Here is a 15,894-nt window from a genome sequence, read left to right on the forward strand (position 1 = left end):
ACTGTTATATGAAAAGGAAGAATGTGCGGGGGAATGGAACTGAGTAAATTGTTCTTTCAGGAGCTGGTGCAGACACGATGGGCTGAATGGTCTCCTTCTGCACTGTAACAATTCTATGATTCTGGGAGGAGAAAGAAATTAGAGTATGAGAGGAAGCTAGCTAGAAATGTTAAAACAGATAGCAAGAGTTTCTACAGGTATGAAAAAAAAGGAAAAGAGTAAGTAAAGTGAGTGTTGGTCCTCTAGAGAGTGAGAATGGGGAGTTAATAGTTGATAATAAGGAAATGGCAGATGAAGTGAACAAATATTTTGCTTCTGTCTTCACAATAGAGGATACAAAAACATTCCAGTAATAGCTGTAAATCAGGAGGTAGAAGGAAGAGAGAAACTTGGTGAAATTGCAATCACCAGGGAAGCGGTATTGACCAAACTGATGGAGCTGCGGGCTGACAAGTTTCAGGTCCTGATGGGCTTCATCCTAGGATCTTAAAAGAGGTGACTAATGAGGTAGTAGATATATTGGTGTTAATTTTTCCAAATTCACGAGATTCTGGAAAGGTTCCAAACATACTGGAAAGTAGCAAATATAACCCCTCTATTCAAGAAGGTGGGGAAGGCAGAAAACTTGATGTCTGTCGTGGGGAAGGTGTTGGAATCAATCATTAAGGAGGCTATAGCTGGGCACTTAGAAAAACTCAAGGTAATTGGGAATAGTCAGCATGGTTTTGTGAAAGGGAAATCATATTTAACCAACTTATTGGAGTTCTTTGAGGGAGTTACATGTGCTGTGGATAAAGGGGAGCCTGTTGACGTCCTGTACTTGGATTTCCAGAAGGCATTTGACAAGGTGTCGCATAAAAGGTTATTGCGCCAAGTAGGAGCTCATGATGTATGGGGTAACATATTAGCATGGATAGAAGATTGGTTGGCTGGCAGAAAACAGAGAATTTGCATAGATGGGCTGTTTTCTGATTGGCAGGATGTGACGAGTGGAGTCCCGCAGGGGTCTGTACTGAGGCCTCAACTTTTTACAATTCATGTCAATGACTTAGATGAGGGGAGCGATGGCATGGTAGCTAAATTTTCAGATGACACAAAGATAGGTAGGAAAGTATGTTGTGAAGAGGACTTAAGGAGGTTGCAAACCGGTATAGATATAGTGAGTGGGCAAAAATCTGGCAGATGGAGTATAATGTGGGAAAATGTGAAGTTATTCACTTTGTCAGGAAGAATTAAAAAGCAGAGCATTTCTTAAACAGGAAATGACTGCAGAATTCCAGGGTGCAGAAGGATCTAGGTGTTCTAGTGCACGAGTCACTAAAGGCTAGTATGCAGGTACAGCAAGGAATAAAGAAAGCTAATGGAATTCTATCCTTTATTACGAGAGGACTTGAAAATAAAAGTAAGGACATTATGCTTCAGTTATACAGGGCATTGGTGAGATCACATCTCGAATACTGTGTGCAGTTTTGGTCTCATTTACGGAAGGATGTAAATGCGTTGGAGGCGGTTCAGAAGAGGTTTAATAGATTGATACCTGGAATGAGCGGGTTGTCTTCTGAGGAAAGGTTTGACAGACTGGGCTTATTTTCACTGGTGTTTAAAAGAGTGAGGGGAGACTTGATTGAAGTAAATAAATTACTGAACGGTCTTGACAAGGTGGATGTGGAAAGGATGTTTCCTCTTGTGGGTGAGTCCAGAACGAGGGGGCACTGTTTTAAAATTAGGGGTCGCCCTTTTAGGACAGAGACCAGGAGAAATTGTTTCTCTCAGAGGGTTGTGCGACTTTGGAGCTCTGTGCCTCAGAAGGTGGTGGAGGCGGGGTCATTGAATTTTTTTTAAGGCGGGGGTAGATAGATTCTTATTAGGCAAGGGAGTCAAAGATTATCGGTGGTAGACGGAAGTGTGGAATTAGAAACTCCAACAGGTCAGCCGTGATTTCATTGAATGGGGGAGCAGGCTTAGAGGGGCTGAATGGCCTCCCTCTGCTCCTAGTTTGTATGTATATCCTGCCTTAGATGAGGAGACCAAAACTGTATACAATATTCCAGGTGTGGTCTCACCAGGGCTCTATACAATTCCAGCAAGATATCTACTCCTGCACTCCAATCCCCTTGCAATAAAGGCCAACATACCATTTGCCTTCCTAATTGCTTGCTGCACCTGCATGCTAGCTTTTCGTGACTGATGAACAAGGACACCCAGGTCCCTTTGGATATCAACATTTCCCAATCTCTCAGCATTTAAGAACGTTTAAGAACTCTGTCTTTCTGGGTTTTCTTTCTACCAAAGTGGATAACTTCATGCTTATTCATGTTATATTCTATCTGCCATGTTCTTGCCCATTCACTTAGCCTGTCCAAGTCCTCTTGAAGTTTCCTTGCATCCTCCTCACAATTTACATTCTCACCTAGTTTTGTGTCATCAGCAAATTTGGAAATATTACATTTGGTCCCCAGATCCAAATCGTTTATATAGATTGCGAACAGCTGTGGCTCCAGCACTGATCCTTGTGGTACCCCACTAGTAACAGCCTGCCATCCTAAAAATGTTCCGTTTATTCCTATTCTCTGTTTTCTGTCTGTTAACCAATTCTCAATCCATTGCAGTATATTACCCCCAATCCCATGTGCTCTAATTTTGTTTACTAACCTCCTGTGTGGGTCCTAATTAAAAGCCTTCTGAAAATCCAAATACACCACTTTCACTGATTCTCCTTTTATCTACGCTACAAGTAACATCCTCAAAAAAAACTCCCAACAGATTTTTTAAACATGATTTCCCTTTCATAAGTCCATGTTGACTCTGCCCAACCATATCATTATTTTCCAAGTGTCTCGTTATCGCATCCTTTTAAAATCGATTCTAACATTTTCCCTACTACTGACGTCAAACTGACAGGTCCGTAGTTTCTGTTTTCTCTCTCCCTCCCTTCTTAAATAGTGGGGTTACATTTGCTACTTTCCAGTCTCCAGGATCCTTCCCACAATCTAAAATTTTGAACGATAACCAGCATCATCTCTAGCCACCGCCTTCAAAACTCTAGGATGTAGATCATCTGGCCCAGAGGATTTATCAGCCTTCAATCCTACCTTTTTGTTAATAATTTCTTTCAGTTCCTCATTTTCATAAGTCCCTTGATTCCCTAGTATTTCTAGGACATTTTCTGTTTCTTCCTGCATGAAGCCAGACACACACTAATTATTTATTCCCCATTTTAAATTCTCCTGTCTCCACCTGTAATGGACCCACATTTGTCCTTGCTAATCTTTTCCTTTTCACATACCTAAGAAGCTTTTACAGTCCGCCTTTGTTTCTCGCTGGCTTGCATTTATATTCTCTTTTCCCTTTCTTTCTCAGCTTCTTGGTCATCCTTTGCCTGATTCTAACTTGCTGCCAATCCTCAGGCTTACCACTTTTTAGAACATAGAACATTACAGCGCAGTACAGGCCCTTCGGCCCTCGATGTTGCGCTGACCTGTGAAACCATCTGACCTACACTATTCCATTTTCATCCATATGTCTATCCAATGACCACTTAAATGCCCTTAAAGTTGGCGAGTCTACTACTGTTGCAGGCAGGGCGTTCCACGCCCCTACTACTCTCTGAGTAAAGAAACTACCTCTAACATCTGTCCTATATCTATCATCCCTCAACTTAAAGCAATGTCCCCTCGTGTTTGCCATCACCATCCGAGGAAAAAGACTCTCACTATCCACCCTATCTAACCCTCTGATTATCTTATATGTCTCTATTAAGTCACCTCTCCTCCTCCTTCTCTCCAACGAAAACAACCTCAAGTCCCTCAGCCTTTCCTCGTAAGACCTTCCCTCCATACCAGGCAACATCCTAGTAAATCTCCTCTGCACCCTTTCCAAAGCTTCCACATCCTTCCTATAATGCGGTGACCAGAACTGCACGCAATACTCCAGGTGCGGCCGCACCAGAGTTTTGTACAGCTGCAGCATGACCTCGTGGCTCCGAAACTCGATCCCCCTACTAATAAAAGCTAACGCACCATATGCCTTCTTAACGGCCCTATTAACCTGGGTGGCAACTTTCAGGGATTTATGTACCTGGACACCGAGATCTCTCTGTTCATCTACACTACCAAGAATCTTCCCATTAGCCCAGTACTCTGCATTCCTGTTACTCCTTCCAAAGTGAATCACCTCACACTTTTCCGCATTAAACTCCATTTGCCATCTCTCAGCCCAGCTCTGCAGCCTATCTATGTCCCTCTGTAACCTACAACATCCTTCGGCACTATCCACAACTCCACCGACCTTCGTGTCATCCGCAAATTTACTAACCCACCCTTTTACACCCTCATCCAGGTCATTTATAAAAATGGCAAACAGCAGTGACCTTTATAAGCCACCTCCTATGATCTAATGCAATCATTAACTTCTTTTGTTAGCCACAGTTGATTCATCTTTCTTGTTGGGTTTTTGTGTCTTAGAGGGACATATATTTGTTGTAGACCTTTAATACCACTTTAAATATAAGCCATTGCTTGTCTACCGTCAAATCTTTCTGTATATTTTCCTAACCCACCATAACTAACTTGCCCCTCATACCTTCATGGTTTCCTTTATTCAGATTTAAGACCCTAGTTTCAGAATGAATTATATCACTTTCAAACTTCATGTAAAATTCTATCATATTATGGTCACCATTTCCCAAAGACAGCTTTACAGCCAGGTTATTAATTAGCCCTTTCTCATTACTTCATACTAAATCTAAAATAACCAGATCCCTAGTTGGTTCTTCAACATACTGCTCTAAAAACCCATCTCGTGCACACTCCAGGAATTCATCCTCCACGGCGTTAGTGCTGATTAGGTTTACCCAGTCTATATGTAAATTGAAGTCACCCATTATTACTATATTACCCATGGTACATGCACCTCTAACTTCCTGATTTACACCGTGTCCAACATGATCACTACCGTTTGGTGACCTATAAACTACTCCCACCAGTGTTTGCTGCCCCTTGCTGTTTGTTAGCTCCATCAAATTAATTCTACATCTTGCTCCTTCGATCTAAGATCCTCTCTCTTCAGAGCGCTACCCCTTTTCCTTTTTGCCTATCTTTCCTAAATGACGAATGTCCTTGAATATTCAATTACCAGTCTTGGTTCCCCTGTAACCACGTCTCTAAAATGACAATTATATCATAGCCATTTACATCTATTTGTGCTTTCAAATCATCTACTTTGTTGCGAATGCTGAATGAATTCAGATAGAGTGCCCTTAGCTTTGTCTTTTTAACATTATTCCTTATTCTGCTCCTATTTGATACTTGCCTTTGCTTCGTCTGTCTTCTAATTTCACTCAAATAAAAACAGAAAGCAGGTTTGGCAGCATCTGTGGAGAGAGGAGCGAAGTTAACGTTTCAGGTCAGTGACCTTTCATCAGAACTGGATCAGCTGAGTATTTCCAGCACTTTATTTTTATTTCAAATTTCCAGCATCTGCAGTATTTTACTTCTAATTTGGCTACTACTTTTCTACTTCCTGTTATCAGTTTTGCTTCCCTCTAATCTCTCCTTCCTGCCCCACTCATGTTAGCAATTCCCTTATTGCTACCTTGCTCTTTTGCCTTCTCTCTCTAAATGATCACATCTTCCTTCACTTGATCCCTCGCCCCACTGTTTAGTTTAAAACCCTCTTTACCACCCTAGTTATACGACTTGCAAGAACACTGGTCCCAGCATGGTTCAGGTGAAGACCATCCCAATGGTACAACTCCCACTTTCCCCAGTACTGGTGCCAGTGCCCCATGAATCAAAACCCATTTCTCCCACACAAATCTTTGAGTCGGGCATTGAACTCTCTAATCTTATTTACCCTATGCAAATTTGCTCATGGCTCAGATAATAATTCAGAGGTTGCCTGCCTGCCTGCCCCTCCTGGTGGAACTGCTAGTCTGATATCGCTGTGGGCCCCACTGATTGGAGGTGTCCAATTAGGAAACCTTAGACAGGCTCGGGACCCATATGGACCCAACTTCGAAGTCTCGCTGCCTACCAGAAAATCCAGCCCATAAGCTCAAAATCTAGGCTGATGCTGTCAGTGCAGTACTGAAGGCGTGCTGCACTTTCGGAGGTGCCAGCTTTTGGATGCGATATTAAACTATGGATCTATCTGCTGCCTCAGGTGGATGTAAATATCCCATGGCGTTATTTTTAAGAGGAGCAAGTATCCTGGCCAATATTTATCCCTCAATCAATATCACTTAAAGCAGATTATCTGGTCATTATCACATTGCTGTGTGTGGGAGTTTGCTGTTTGCAAATTGGCCTTCACATTACCTGCATTAGAACTGTGACTACGCTTCAGAAATACTTGGACTTTGGGATGTCCTGAGGTTGTGAAAGCTGCTATGTAAGTGAAAATCTTCCCTTCCTTTCCCCCGTCCCCTCCCATTGCTTTTCCGACTCTGTACTTGTTTAAACTTAAGTCTTTATTTTCTGCCCGTTCTAATGAAAGCTGCTGACTGACCAGCTCGGTATTCCCAGCATTTTATCTCTCTTTTTTTAATTCCACAATAAACTTGTTTTCCCATCTTTCAAAATGTTCATTACTGTTTGGCCCTGATTCCTGCTGCCAATGTTTTTTTACTTCATTTAGAAACTACTTTAGATCCAATGAACCCTCACCCTTTGCTATAAATCTTTTATTGTCAAATACTTTCAAGTCAAAGTACATAGTATCAACTGTATCCTTGATCCATTAACACAATGGTATCATCACAATTTTCCAATAAGAGGTGTGATGTTCTACTCTTACCAACCCACATTGGGTTTTATTTCTTCAGTCTTCACCATTAGTTATGTAGAATTTGCAGCACAGGAAAAGACCATTCAGTCCATCTGGTCCATACTGGTATTTATGCTCCACATGAGCCTCCATGCATCCTTATTCATCTAATCCTATCAGCATATTCTTCTCTTCCTTTCTCCCTTGTATATTTATCCAACTTCTCCTTAAATGCACCTTAACACATTCCATTGCTTCTACCACCTCGTGCTCCACAGTACTGGTGTCCCAGTTTCACCAGGCAGGCGGAGTGTGATGGTGAGAGTAGAATGCATTAAGGAAGCTTTCCCAGCTCCTGAGATAACATCGGTCATGGACATGGGTGATCAGAAGAGGGCAATTGGATCGAGGAAGAGCAACAATGAATGCTTGACAACCATCTTGGAAGTTGTTGCTTTTCGAGTGTTTGATTCTTGTCCCAGACTATGCTACATGCACTTGCTTCCTGCATCCTCGTTGTGTTGGAATTGAGTATTACAACATGGTCTCTTGCTCTAACCCATTGCTGTGGAATTTCATGCCTACCTCCGATGCCTCTACTGCCAAAAATGTGTGCATGGCTTTGCAAATTATTTTTCAGCTGGTACCTTGTCTGGTTTCCCTTTTCTAATACAGGGGCAGTGAGGCCAGTTGCAGTGTCCAATCTGTATCCCTGCTGAGGGCTAAAACATAATCTTGGGTCACCCAATCACGACGTTAGGGATAATCTATTCCCATTCTTCATTTGGCAGTACCCTATATTACGGCTGTGATGTTGCTCTCACTTTGGGGTAGGTAGCTAGTCTAAATCGCAGAATCTTACCCTTTGATAGAGCTATCTAATTAATTCCTTTCTCCAGAGCCCTGCCAATGCTATTCCCTTAAGTATTTATTATTTTCTTTCCTGGTCAAATGTGTTTCGAGGTGGGGGGTGGAGTTACTTTCATTTGGTATACAGAATTTAAGTAATGGTTTCATTTTTAGGCAGCATGTGACTGACAGTCGGCTAGTTCTTGTTGCAACCAATTGGTGAATTTATTTATCTGGTCCATTATATAGTATGTATAATGGACCAGATAGATAAATAATATATATTATATAATATAATTTCCGAGTGCAAAGCTTTCCACTGTTTGCTCATTGGAAGTTTTTTTTTTAAATCTGGAAGGTGATTGTCAGCTGGATTGAGTTGCCAGGGAGGGTTTCTGGACTCGCTTAACAAACCGGTTGCACACTGTAATGGGTGGATTCTACAGCACCTTGTATAGAACCTTTAATATGCCTTGGCTCAGTTGATAACACTCTCGCTTCTAGGTCAGAAGATTGTGGGTTCAAGACCCACTGTAGAAGTTTGAGTACATAGCAACAACTTGCATTTATAATAGCACCTTTACCTTAGTCAAACTTCCCAAGGTGTTCTGAAGCCAAATTTGACATTGGCATGTGGAGATAGTAGGGCAGGTGAGCTAGGTTTTCAGGAGCATCTTGAGGGAGGAGACAGAGTTCGAGAGGTTTAAAGTGAGAATTCCAGAGCTGAGGGCCTTGGCAACCAAAGGCACAGACTCCAATGGTGGAGTGATTAAAATTGAGGATGGGCAAAAGGCCAGATTGTGGAAGCTCAGAGATCGGAGGTTTGTAGGGGTGGAGGAGGTTACAATTTACAGAGATGGTGAGGAGCAAGGTCATGAAGGAAATCTAACATCGGGATGAGAATTTTAAATTGGGCATTGCTGGACCACCCCAGTGTAGGTTAATGAGCACTGGGGTGATGGGTGGACAGAGCATAAGAATTAGAACCAGAAATAGACCTCGAGCTTGCTTCACTATTCAGTAACATCATGGCTGATAATCTACCTCAACTCCACTTCTCTGAGCGATCCCCATGGTGTGGATCAGGATACAGGCAGCAGAGCTTTGGACGAGCTGAAGTTTATAAGAGGGTGGAAGATGGGAGAGAGGCCAGGACAGTATTCTTCAGGTAGGCCTCAATTTGGAATGGTTACAAGAGGAAAGGGAAATAGTGGGGAGTGACACTAACAAGTCCTGAACCGTTTGAGCATTGCTATTCTGAGGTGGTTTAACTCGACGTTAATAAAAAAAAAAAAAGGTCTTTGAATAATTCATTCACTAGATGCAGCGATGCTGATGTATTTGCCAAAGAAAAATCCCATGATTGTCTGTTCCTGCTTAAAAAAGCCAGCTCAGTCAATGGCTCCGCAACTGTTAGAATTTGGCTGAAGAGCACGTGGTGAAATTAATTCCATCCTATTTACCAAGTACCTACAGTTCTAGGGAAACTGTCCTTACTCGATCTGGACCTTATGAATGACTCCGTTGCCACACCAATGTTTTTTGACTCTTAATTGCCCTCTAAAGTGGCCAAGCAAGCTATTCCAGAGGGGAGATGCAGGACAGGGCCGCTTCCCTGTTGTGTTTACGCAAATATGTGAAACTCGTCAATCACCTTCATGAAAATGTATTGCATTTTTCTTCTTCCTTTCACACATGGCCTAATGTGTTTCAAATATAATAGGTGGGGTTTACTTTCCACTGATATACTTAGACCGTGTGATAGTTTCATTATTAATCAGTCATATGGCTGGCGGTCTAGCTAGATTTGGTGTCACCTAAATTTGTTTATCTGGTCCATTGTTTTTGTTTTCTAAACACAAAATAGCAGAACCTTCTACGTCGGTGTAAGTGCAGTGAGAGAAATTTACATAGACAATTTGCCATTCTAAATGTGGACCAGCAAGTTTTTAACTGGCAAATGTTGATATGAAGCTCATGCAGATAGAAGATTTTTAATAATAATTAGATAGGTTTGACAATAGTTTTAAAAATATAATGACTGATCTGCATGGCTTTGACGATTATTTTTTGACTGAAACACTGTCTGGTCTCCCTTTTCTAATCCAGGGCACTGAGGCTAGTTGCAAAGTCCAATCTGTATCCTAGTTGAGAGCAAAAATGTAGTCCCGGGTTACCCAATCACTGCTTCCAGATTATCTTGTCTATTCCCAATCTTCATTGCAGTGTCTTATGCTATGGGCCTTGGTATCGCTCTCACCTTTTGGGAGGTGGCTAGTCTATATCATAGACTCTTACAAACACAGAAGGAACCATTCATCCCATCCTGCCTGTGTCTGCCCGCCAGCTCATTTGCACAGTAGACCAGTAGTGTTTCAGTGTTAAAGTACAGTCAGTGGTAGGAAATAGTCACAAAAGGAAAAACATCATGATCGCCAGTCCTTGCCAAAAGAAAGGCTGCCTGCTCTTGGTGAAATTATTTCCATCCCACCTGCAAATACATAAAGTTCACTTAGCATCCTTTTAGGGAAGGAAACCTGCTGTTCTTCCTCAGTCTGGCTTGTATGTAACCCCAGCCCCACACCAATATGGTTGCCCTTTGTCTTCCTCAAGCGGCTGAGTGAGCTAAACGGATGCATCCGTTTAAAAAAAAAAAATCACCGCAGGGAATTCACTGGTTCTTGGGAAAACCAGGGATGGGCAGTAGTTGCTGACCAAGCCGTCATATCCCCGTCTCGAGGAATTAATTTTCTAAAAAGTATTTGGTCTTTCACCTTTTTTTTTGGTAAATTCATTCACGCAATGTGGGTGTCGTTGGCGAGGTTGGCATTTATTACCCATCCCTCATTTCCCTCGAAGATGCCGGTGAGCCGCCTTGATTGCAACTTAATGGTTTGCTGGGTCATTTCAGAGGGAAATTCAGAGTCAACCACATGGCTGTGGGTCTGGAGTCACATGTCGGCCAGACCAGGTAAGGATGGAAGATTTCCTTCCCTAAAGGACATTAGTGAACCAGATGAGTTTTTATGACAATCCGATAGTTTCATAGTACCATTACCGATACTAGCTCTTTATTCCAGATTTATTTAATTAATTGCATTTGAAACATCGCTGGATCATTAATCCAGGCTTCTGCATTACTGGTCCAATGACATAACCACTCTGCTCCCGTATCTTATACTATAGTTGTAGCAAAATGTTCAGTCCTCCAGTTGATACTTGTAATTGTTAAAATATGAGATGCAAGTAAAGTTCTAAGTTCACCAAATTTTAATTACAGAGCTGTCCACAATTACCTAAGCGATGGACCATTTGCGGAATACCAAGAAAGTATGTACTTCTCTCGATTCCTACAATGGAAATGGTTAGAAAGGTAATACCCTGTAAGGAATATCCTTATCTTTTGTTCACACTGATGATGCTTTCTGATAACTGAGTTAAATCAGAATGTAAAATGATGCCAGGTTTGGTTGTATCTCATTTCCTGGAAGCTAACTAAGACGTCCAGTTTACTTTGTGAAGTATCGGTGCCGTTTCCTGCTCCCGCCCCGAACTGGAAAACTTTATCAACTTTGCTTCCAATTTCCACCCTTCTCTCACCTTTACATGGTCCATCTCTGACACGTCCCTTCCCTTCCTCGACTTCTCTGTCTCCATCTCTGGGGATAGGTTATCTACTAATATCCATTATAAGCCCACCGACTCCCACAGCTACCTCGACTACACTTCTTCACACCCTACCTCCTGTAAGGACTCCATTCCATTCTCCCAGTTTCTCCGTCTCCGACGCATCTGCTCTGATGATGCTACCTTCCATGACGGTGCTCCTGATATGACCTCCTTTTTCCTCAACCGAGGATTTCCCCCCCACTGTGGTTGGCAGGGCCCTCAACCGTGTCCGGCCCATTTCCCGCACCTCTACCCTCACCACTTCCCCTCCCTCCCAGAACCGTGATAGGGTTCCCCTTGTCCTCACTTTCCACCCCATCAGCCTCCATGTCCAAAGGATCATCCTCCGCCATTTCCGCCACCTCCAGCGTGATGCCACTACCAGTCGCATCTTCCCCTCCCTTCCCCTGTCAGCATTCCGAAGGGATCGTTCCCTCCGCGACATCCTGGTCCACTCCTCCATTACCCCCACCACCTCGTCCCCGTCCCATGGCACTTTCCCCTGCAATCGCAGGAGGTGTAATACCTGCCCATTTACTTCCTCTCTGCTCACTATCCCAGGCCCCAAACACTCCTTTCAGGTGAAGCAGCGATTTACTTGTACTTCTTTCAATGTAGTATACTGTATTCGCTGCTCACAGTGTGGTCTCCTCTACATTGGGGAGACCAAGCGCAGACTGGGTGACCGCTTTGCAGAACATCTCCGCTCAGTCCGCAAGCAGGACCCTGAGCTTCCAGTTGCTTGCCATTTCAACACTCCCCCTTGCTCTCATGCACACATCTCTGTCCTGGGATTGCTGCAGTGTTCCAGTGAACATCAACGCAAGCTCGAGGAACAGCATCTCATCTACCGATTAGGCACACTACAGCCTGCCGGACTGAGCACTGAGTTCAATAATTTCAGAGCATGACAGCCCCCCATTTTACTTTCATTTTTAGTTATTTTTTCTTCCTTTTTTTTCCATTCTTTTTTACATTTTTTACAATTTTTTTTTGCATTTATTTCATTTCATCTTAGTTTGTTCAGTTTGCTCACCCACTTTTTTTTCAGGTTTGCACTTGCTGCTGTTCAATATTCAGTGCATTAACACCTAATCTGTACTCATGCTTTGTCTTTCAACATGCCATTAACATATTGTTTGCCTTTGCTCCGTGACCTTTTGGTCAGCTATGTGGCCTGGTCCAATCTGCACCTCCTTTTGTTATCTCCTGCCCCACCCCCACCTCACTTGCTTATAACCTGTGACTTTTCTAATATTTGTCAGTTCCGAAGAAGGGTCACTGACCCGAAACGTTAACTCTGCTTCTCGTTCCACAGATGCTGCCAGACCTGCTGAGTGATTCCAGCATTTCTTGTTTTTATTTCAGATTTCCAGCATCCGCAGTATTTTGCTTTTACTTTGTGAAATGATTTGGTTAAACCCAGTATCTGCAAACCTGGTTCAGAAGCCTACTTTGTTCAGACTGCCAGCAGCTTTTTGGATTACTGGGCTTGGGGGTAAAAGGCAGGGGCCTCCCTGGAAACTGTCCCCCTGTCCACCAGTGGGAAATTTCACCCTCGGCAAGTGTTCCCTTCCCGCCTGATGGTGGTGACAAACTTCGTTTTGATGTTTCTGTGAGCACATTGACACGTGTCGAAATTAACTTTGCTTTCTTATGCCGCCTTTTGTGTTTTTGGTTTTCCCCCACACCCTCCAACCATTGCTACCACTTCCAGCGAGCAGGACATCTCTGCATGTGGCCCATGACCAATGCTGCTGTGCTAATCCAATCGCCAGGCCTTGCTTGATAATGACTGGTGCCGCACATCAGTTGATGATGCCCTGGCAAACCTGATATAACTGAGAGGGCAAAAAAATTACACGTTAATGCAGCTGTTTCACTCTTTGAGAGACCATCAGAGGCCATTACATTTTGCAATGTGTTAATTAATGTCAACCCCCACCTCCATTTTCTCTCAATATTCTTCAATTCACCCTTTCTCCAGCAGTATTTTGATTATTGCTTCAGGCACTGTCTGTTTCAAGGGTTTTGTTTTGGTAATTTTGAACTATTCTTTATTTACAAAATCTTTCTACCTCGCTTACAGAATTAGATTAGATTAGAGATACAACACTGAAACAGGCCCTTCGGCCCACCGCGTCTGTGCCGAACATCAACCACCCATTTATACTAATCCTACACTAATCCCATATTCCTACCAAACATCCCCAACTGTCCCTATATTTCCCTACCACCTACCTATACTAGTGACAATTTATAATGGCCAATTTACCCATCAACCTGCAAGTCTTTTTGGCTTGTGGGAGGAAACCGGAGCACCCGGAGAAAACCCACGCAGACACAGGGAGAACTTGCAAACTCCACACAGGCAGTGCCCGGAATCGAACCCGGGTCTCTGGAGCTGTGAGGCTGCGGTGCTAACCACTGCGCCACTGTGCCGCCCTGTGTCACAATGTGTCACAGAATCTTAGAGCACAGAGGAGGGCTGTGATAGCTCTTTGGAAGAGCTATCCAATTAATCCCACACTGCTGCCCTTTCCCTAGAGCCCTGCAGGTTGTCCCTTTTTCAAGTATATATCCATTCACTTTTCAAAGTTATTACTGAATCTGCTTCCACCACCCTTTCGGGCAGTGAGTTCCGGATTATAACTCATGTTTAAAAAAAAAAAAACCTTTTTTTGTCCCCTCTGGTCCTTTTGTCTATTTCCTTAAATCTGTGTCCTCTGGTTACCGTTCCTTCTGCCACAGGAAACAGTTTCTCCCTATCTACAAGATCAAAACCCTTCATAATATTGAATATTTCTATCAAATCTCCACTTAATCATCTCATGTCAAAGGAGAGCAGCCCCACCTTCTCTCGTACCTCCACATAATTGCAGTCTTCGCCCTTGCCTTTTTATTCATTCAACAGATGTGGGTGTCGCTGGCAAGCCCAACATTTGTTGCCCATCCCTAATTCCCCTTGAGGAAGTGGTGGTGAGTCGCCTCCTTGAACTGCTGCAGTCCTTGTGATAGACATTTTGGTAAATCTCCTGTGCACCCTCCCCTAGGCCTTGCTGTCCTTCCTACTGTGTGCTGCCAGGAATTGAACCCAATTCTCCAGCTGAGGCCTAACCAGTGATGCATAAAAGGTTTTTTTTAACTTTGCTTTTTTTTTTACTTTGAGCCTCTATTTACAAAGCCGCATGCTTTCTAACAACTTTCTCAAATTGCCCTGCCACCATCAAACAATTGTTTACATATACTTCCAGGTCTCTCTCTTCCTGCACCCTCTTTAAAATTGTACCATTTAGTTTATGTTGCCCCTCCTCTTCCTCCCTACCAGAATGTATCATATGTTTCTGCTTATTCCTTGACAAAACCATCCACCTGGGTTAGAGAATCATGGAATCTTACATTACAGAAGGTGGCCATTCGGGCCATCGTGCCGGTGCCAGCTCTTTGAAAGAGCTGTGCAATTAGTCCCATTCCCCCAGCTTTTGGGAATCTGTCCTAATATCTCCTTATGTGGCTCAATATCAAATTTTGTTTGGTAAAGCTCCTGTGAAGGGCCTTGGGACGTTTTACTGCATTAAAGACACTTATCGTTGTTTTCAAATCCCTCCATGGCCTCACCCTTCCCTATCTCTCTAATCTCCTTCAGCTCCACAACCCTCCAAGATATCTGCACTCCTCTAATTCTGGCCTCTTGCGCATCCCTGATTTTAAACGCTCCACCATTGGTGGCCACATCTTTTGTTGCCTAGGCCCTAAGCATTGGACTACCCTCCCTGTACCACTCCCCCTCTCCATTCACTTCCCTCCTTTCAGATACTCCTTAAAACCTACCTCTTTGACCAAGCTTTTGGTCATCTGATCTAATATCTCCTTTTGTGGCTCCTGTGAGGTACGGCTTATTATGTTAAGGGTGCTATATAAATGAAAGTTGTTTTGTATATAAATTCGAGTTGTTGTACCATATCCATTAATACCTTTTTTAACACAAAAAAACTTCTGCCCGATTTTTCCTCCTTGTCTAGTTTTTCTATCTTGTATCCTCGATATTTAAATCTTTCATCATAGTAAACACTTAACCCAAACTGGTGTCAATCCTGTATAATCCCAGTCGCGTCCACCTGCACAACCAGGCACACATGAGTGTCAAATCACCGTACTTTGCTAGTGAGGGTATAGTTTTCACACTTGGATTCTGTCCTGACTTTCCTTGCCTGCCTTCAAGTAATAGCTACTCTTACCAACTTTTTATCTTTTAGGCAACCTGCAACAAAAAATACTTTTCGACATTATCGAGTGCTGGGAAAAGGAGGATTTGGTGAAGTGAGTACAATAATCATGTTTGTGGTTGTGTGTGTTGTTGAAGATTATCCTTGCATCTTAAGCCAGCTTAGTAACCACTTCCCCCTGTGCGAAGGGAAAGACTGATTACTGCGCAAGTCCGGTCTCGTGTCTAGTCCCGAGTGACTTTAGATGGTCTTGGAGCAGCTCGATTGATGGTTCAATAAGTTTAGCCAGTGTGTAATTGATCCATAAAGATCATGAAGATTCCAAATGTATGCTGAGGTATCCGATCTCATCCAAGGTTGGCAACAGTGGGGAAATATGCTGGTT

The 15,894-nt window shown here is 43.0% G+C and overlaps 1 protein-coding gene across 2 annotated transcripts in view; it reads left to right on the forward strand.

Annotated features, from left to right (window-relative positions):
* The window catches only part of LOC137368927 (G protein-coupled receptor kinase 5-like), a 174,618-nt gene that overhangs the window by 113,585 nt on the left and 45,139 nt on the right, over positions 1 to 15,894 (forward strand). For both annotated transcript variants that reach the window (XM_068029243.1, XM_068029244.1), the window contains 2 exons: positions 10,895 to 10,987; positions 15,540 to 15,603. In XM_068029243.1, coding sequence (XP_067885344.1) covers positions 10,895 to 10,987; positions 15,540 to 15,603 — 157 coding nt within the window. The remainder of the gene's footprint in view (positions 1 to 10,894; positions 10,988 to 15,539; positions 15,604 to 15,894) is intronic.

Source organism: Heterodontus francisci, chromosome 4, assembly GCF_036365525.1.
Source record: "Heterodontus francisci isolate sHetFra1 chromosome 4, sHetFra1.hap1, whole genome shotgun sequence".
In the NCBI taxonomy this organism is placed as follows: Eukaryota; Metazoa; Chordata; class Chondrichthyes; order Heterodontiformes; family Heterodontidae; genus Heterodontus; species Heterodontus francisci.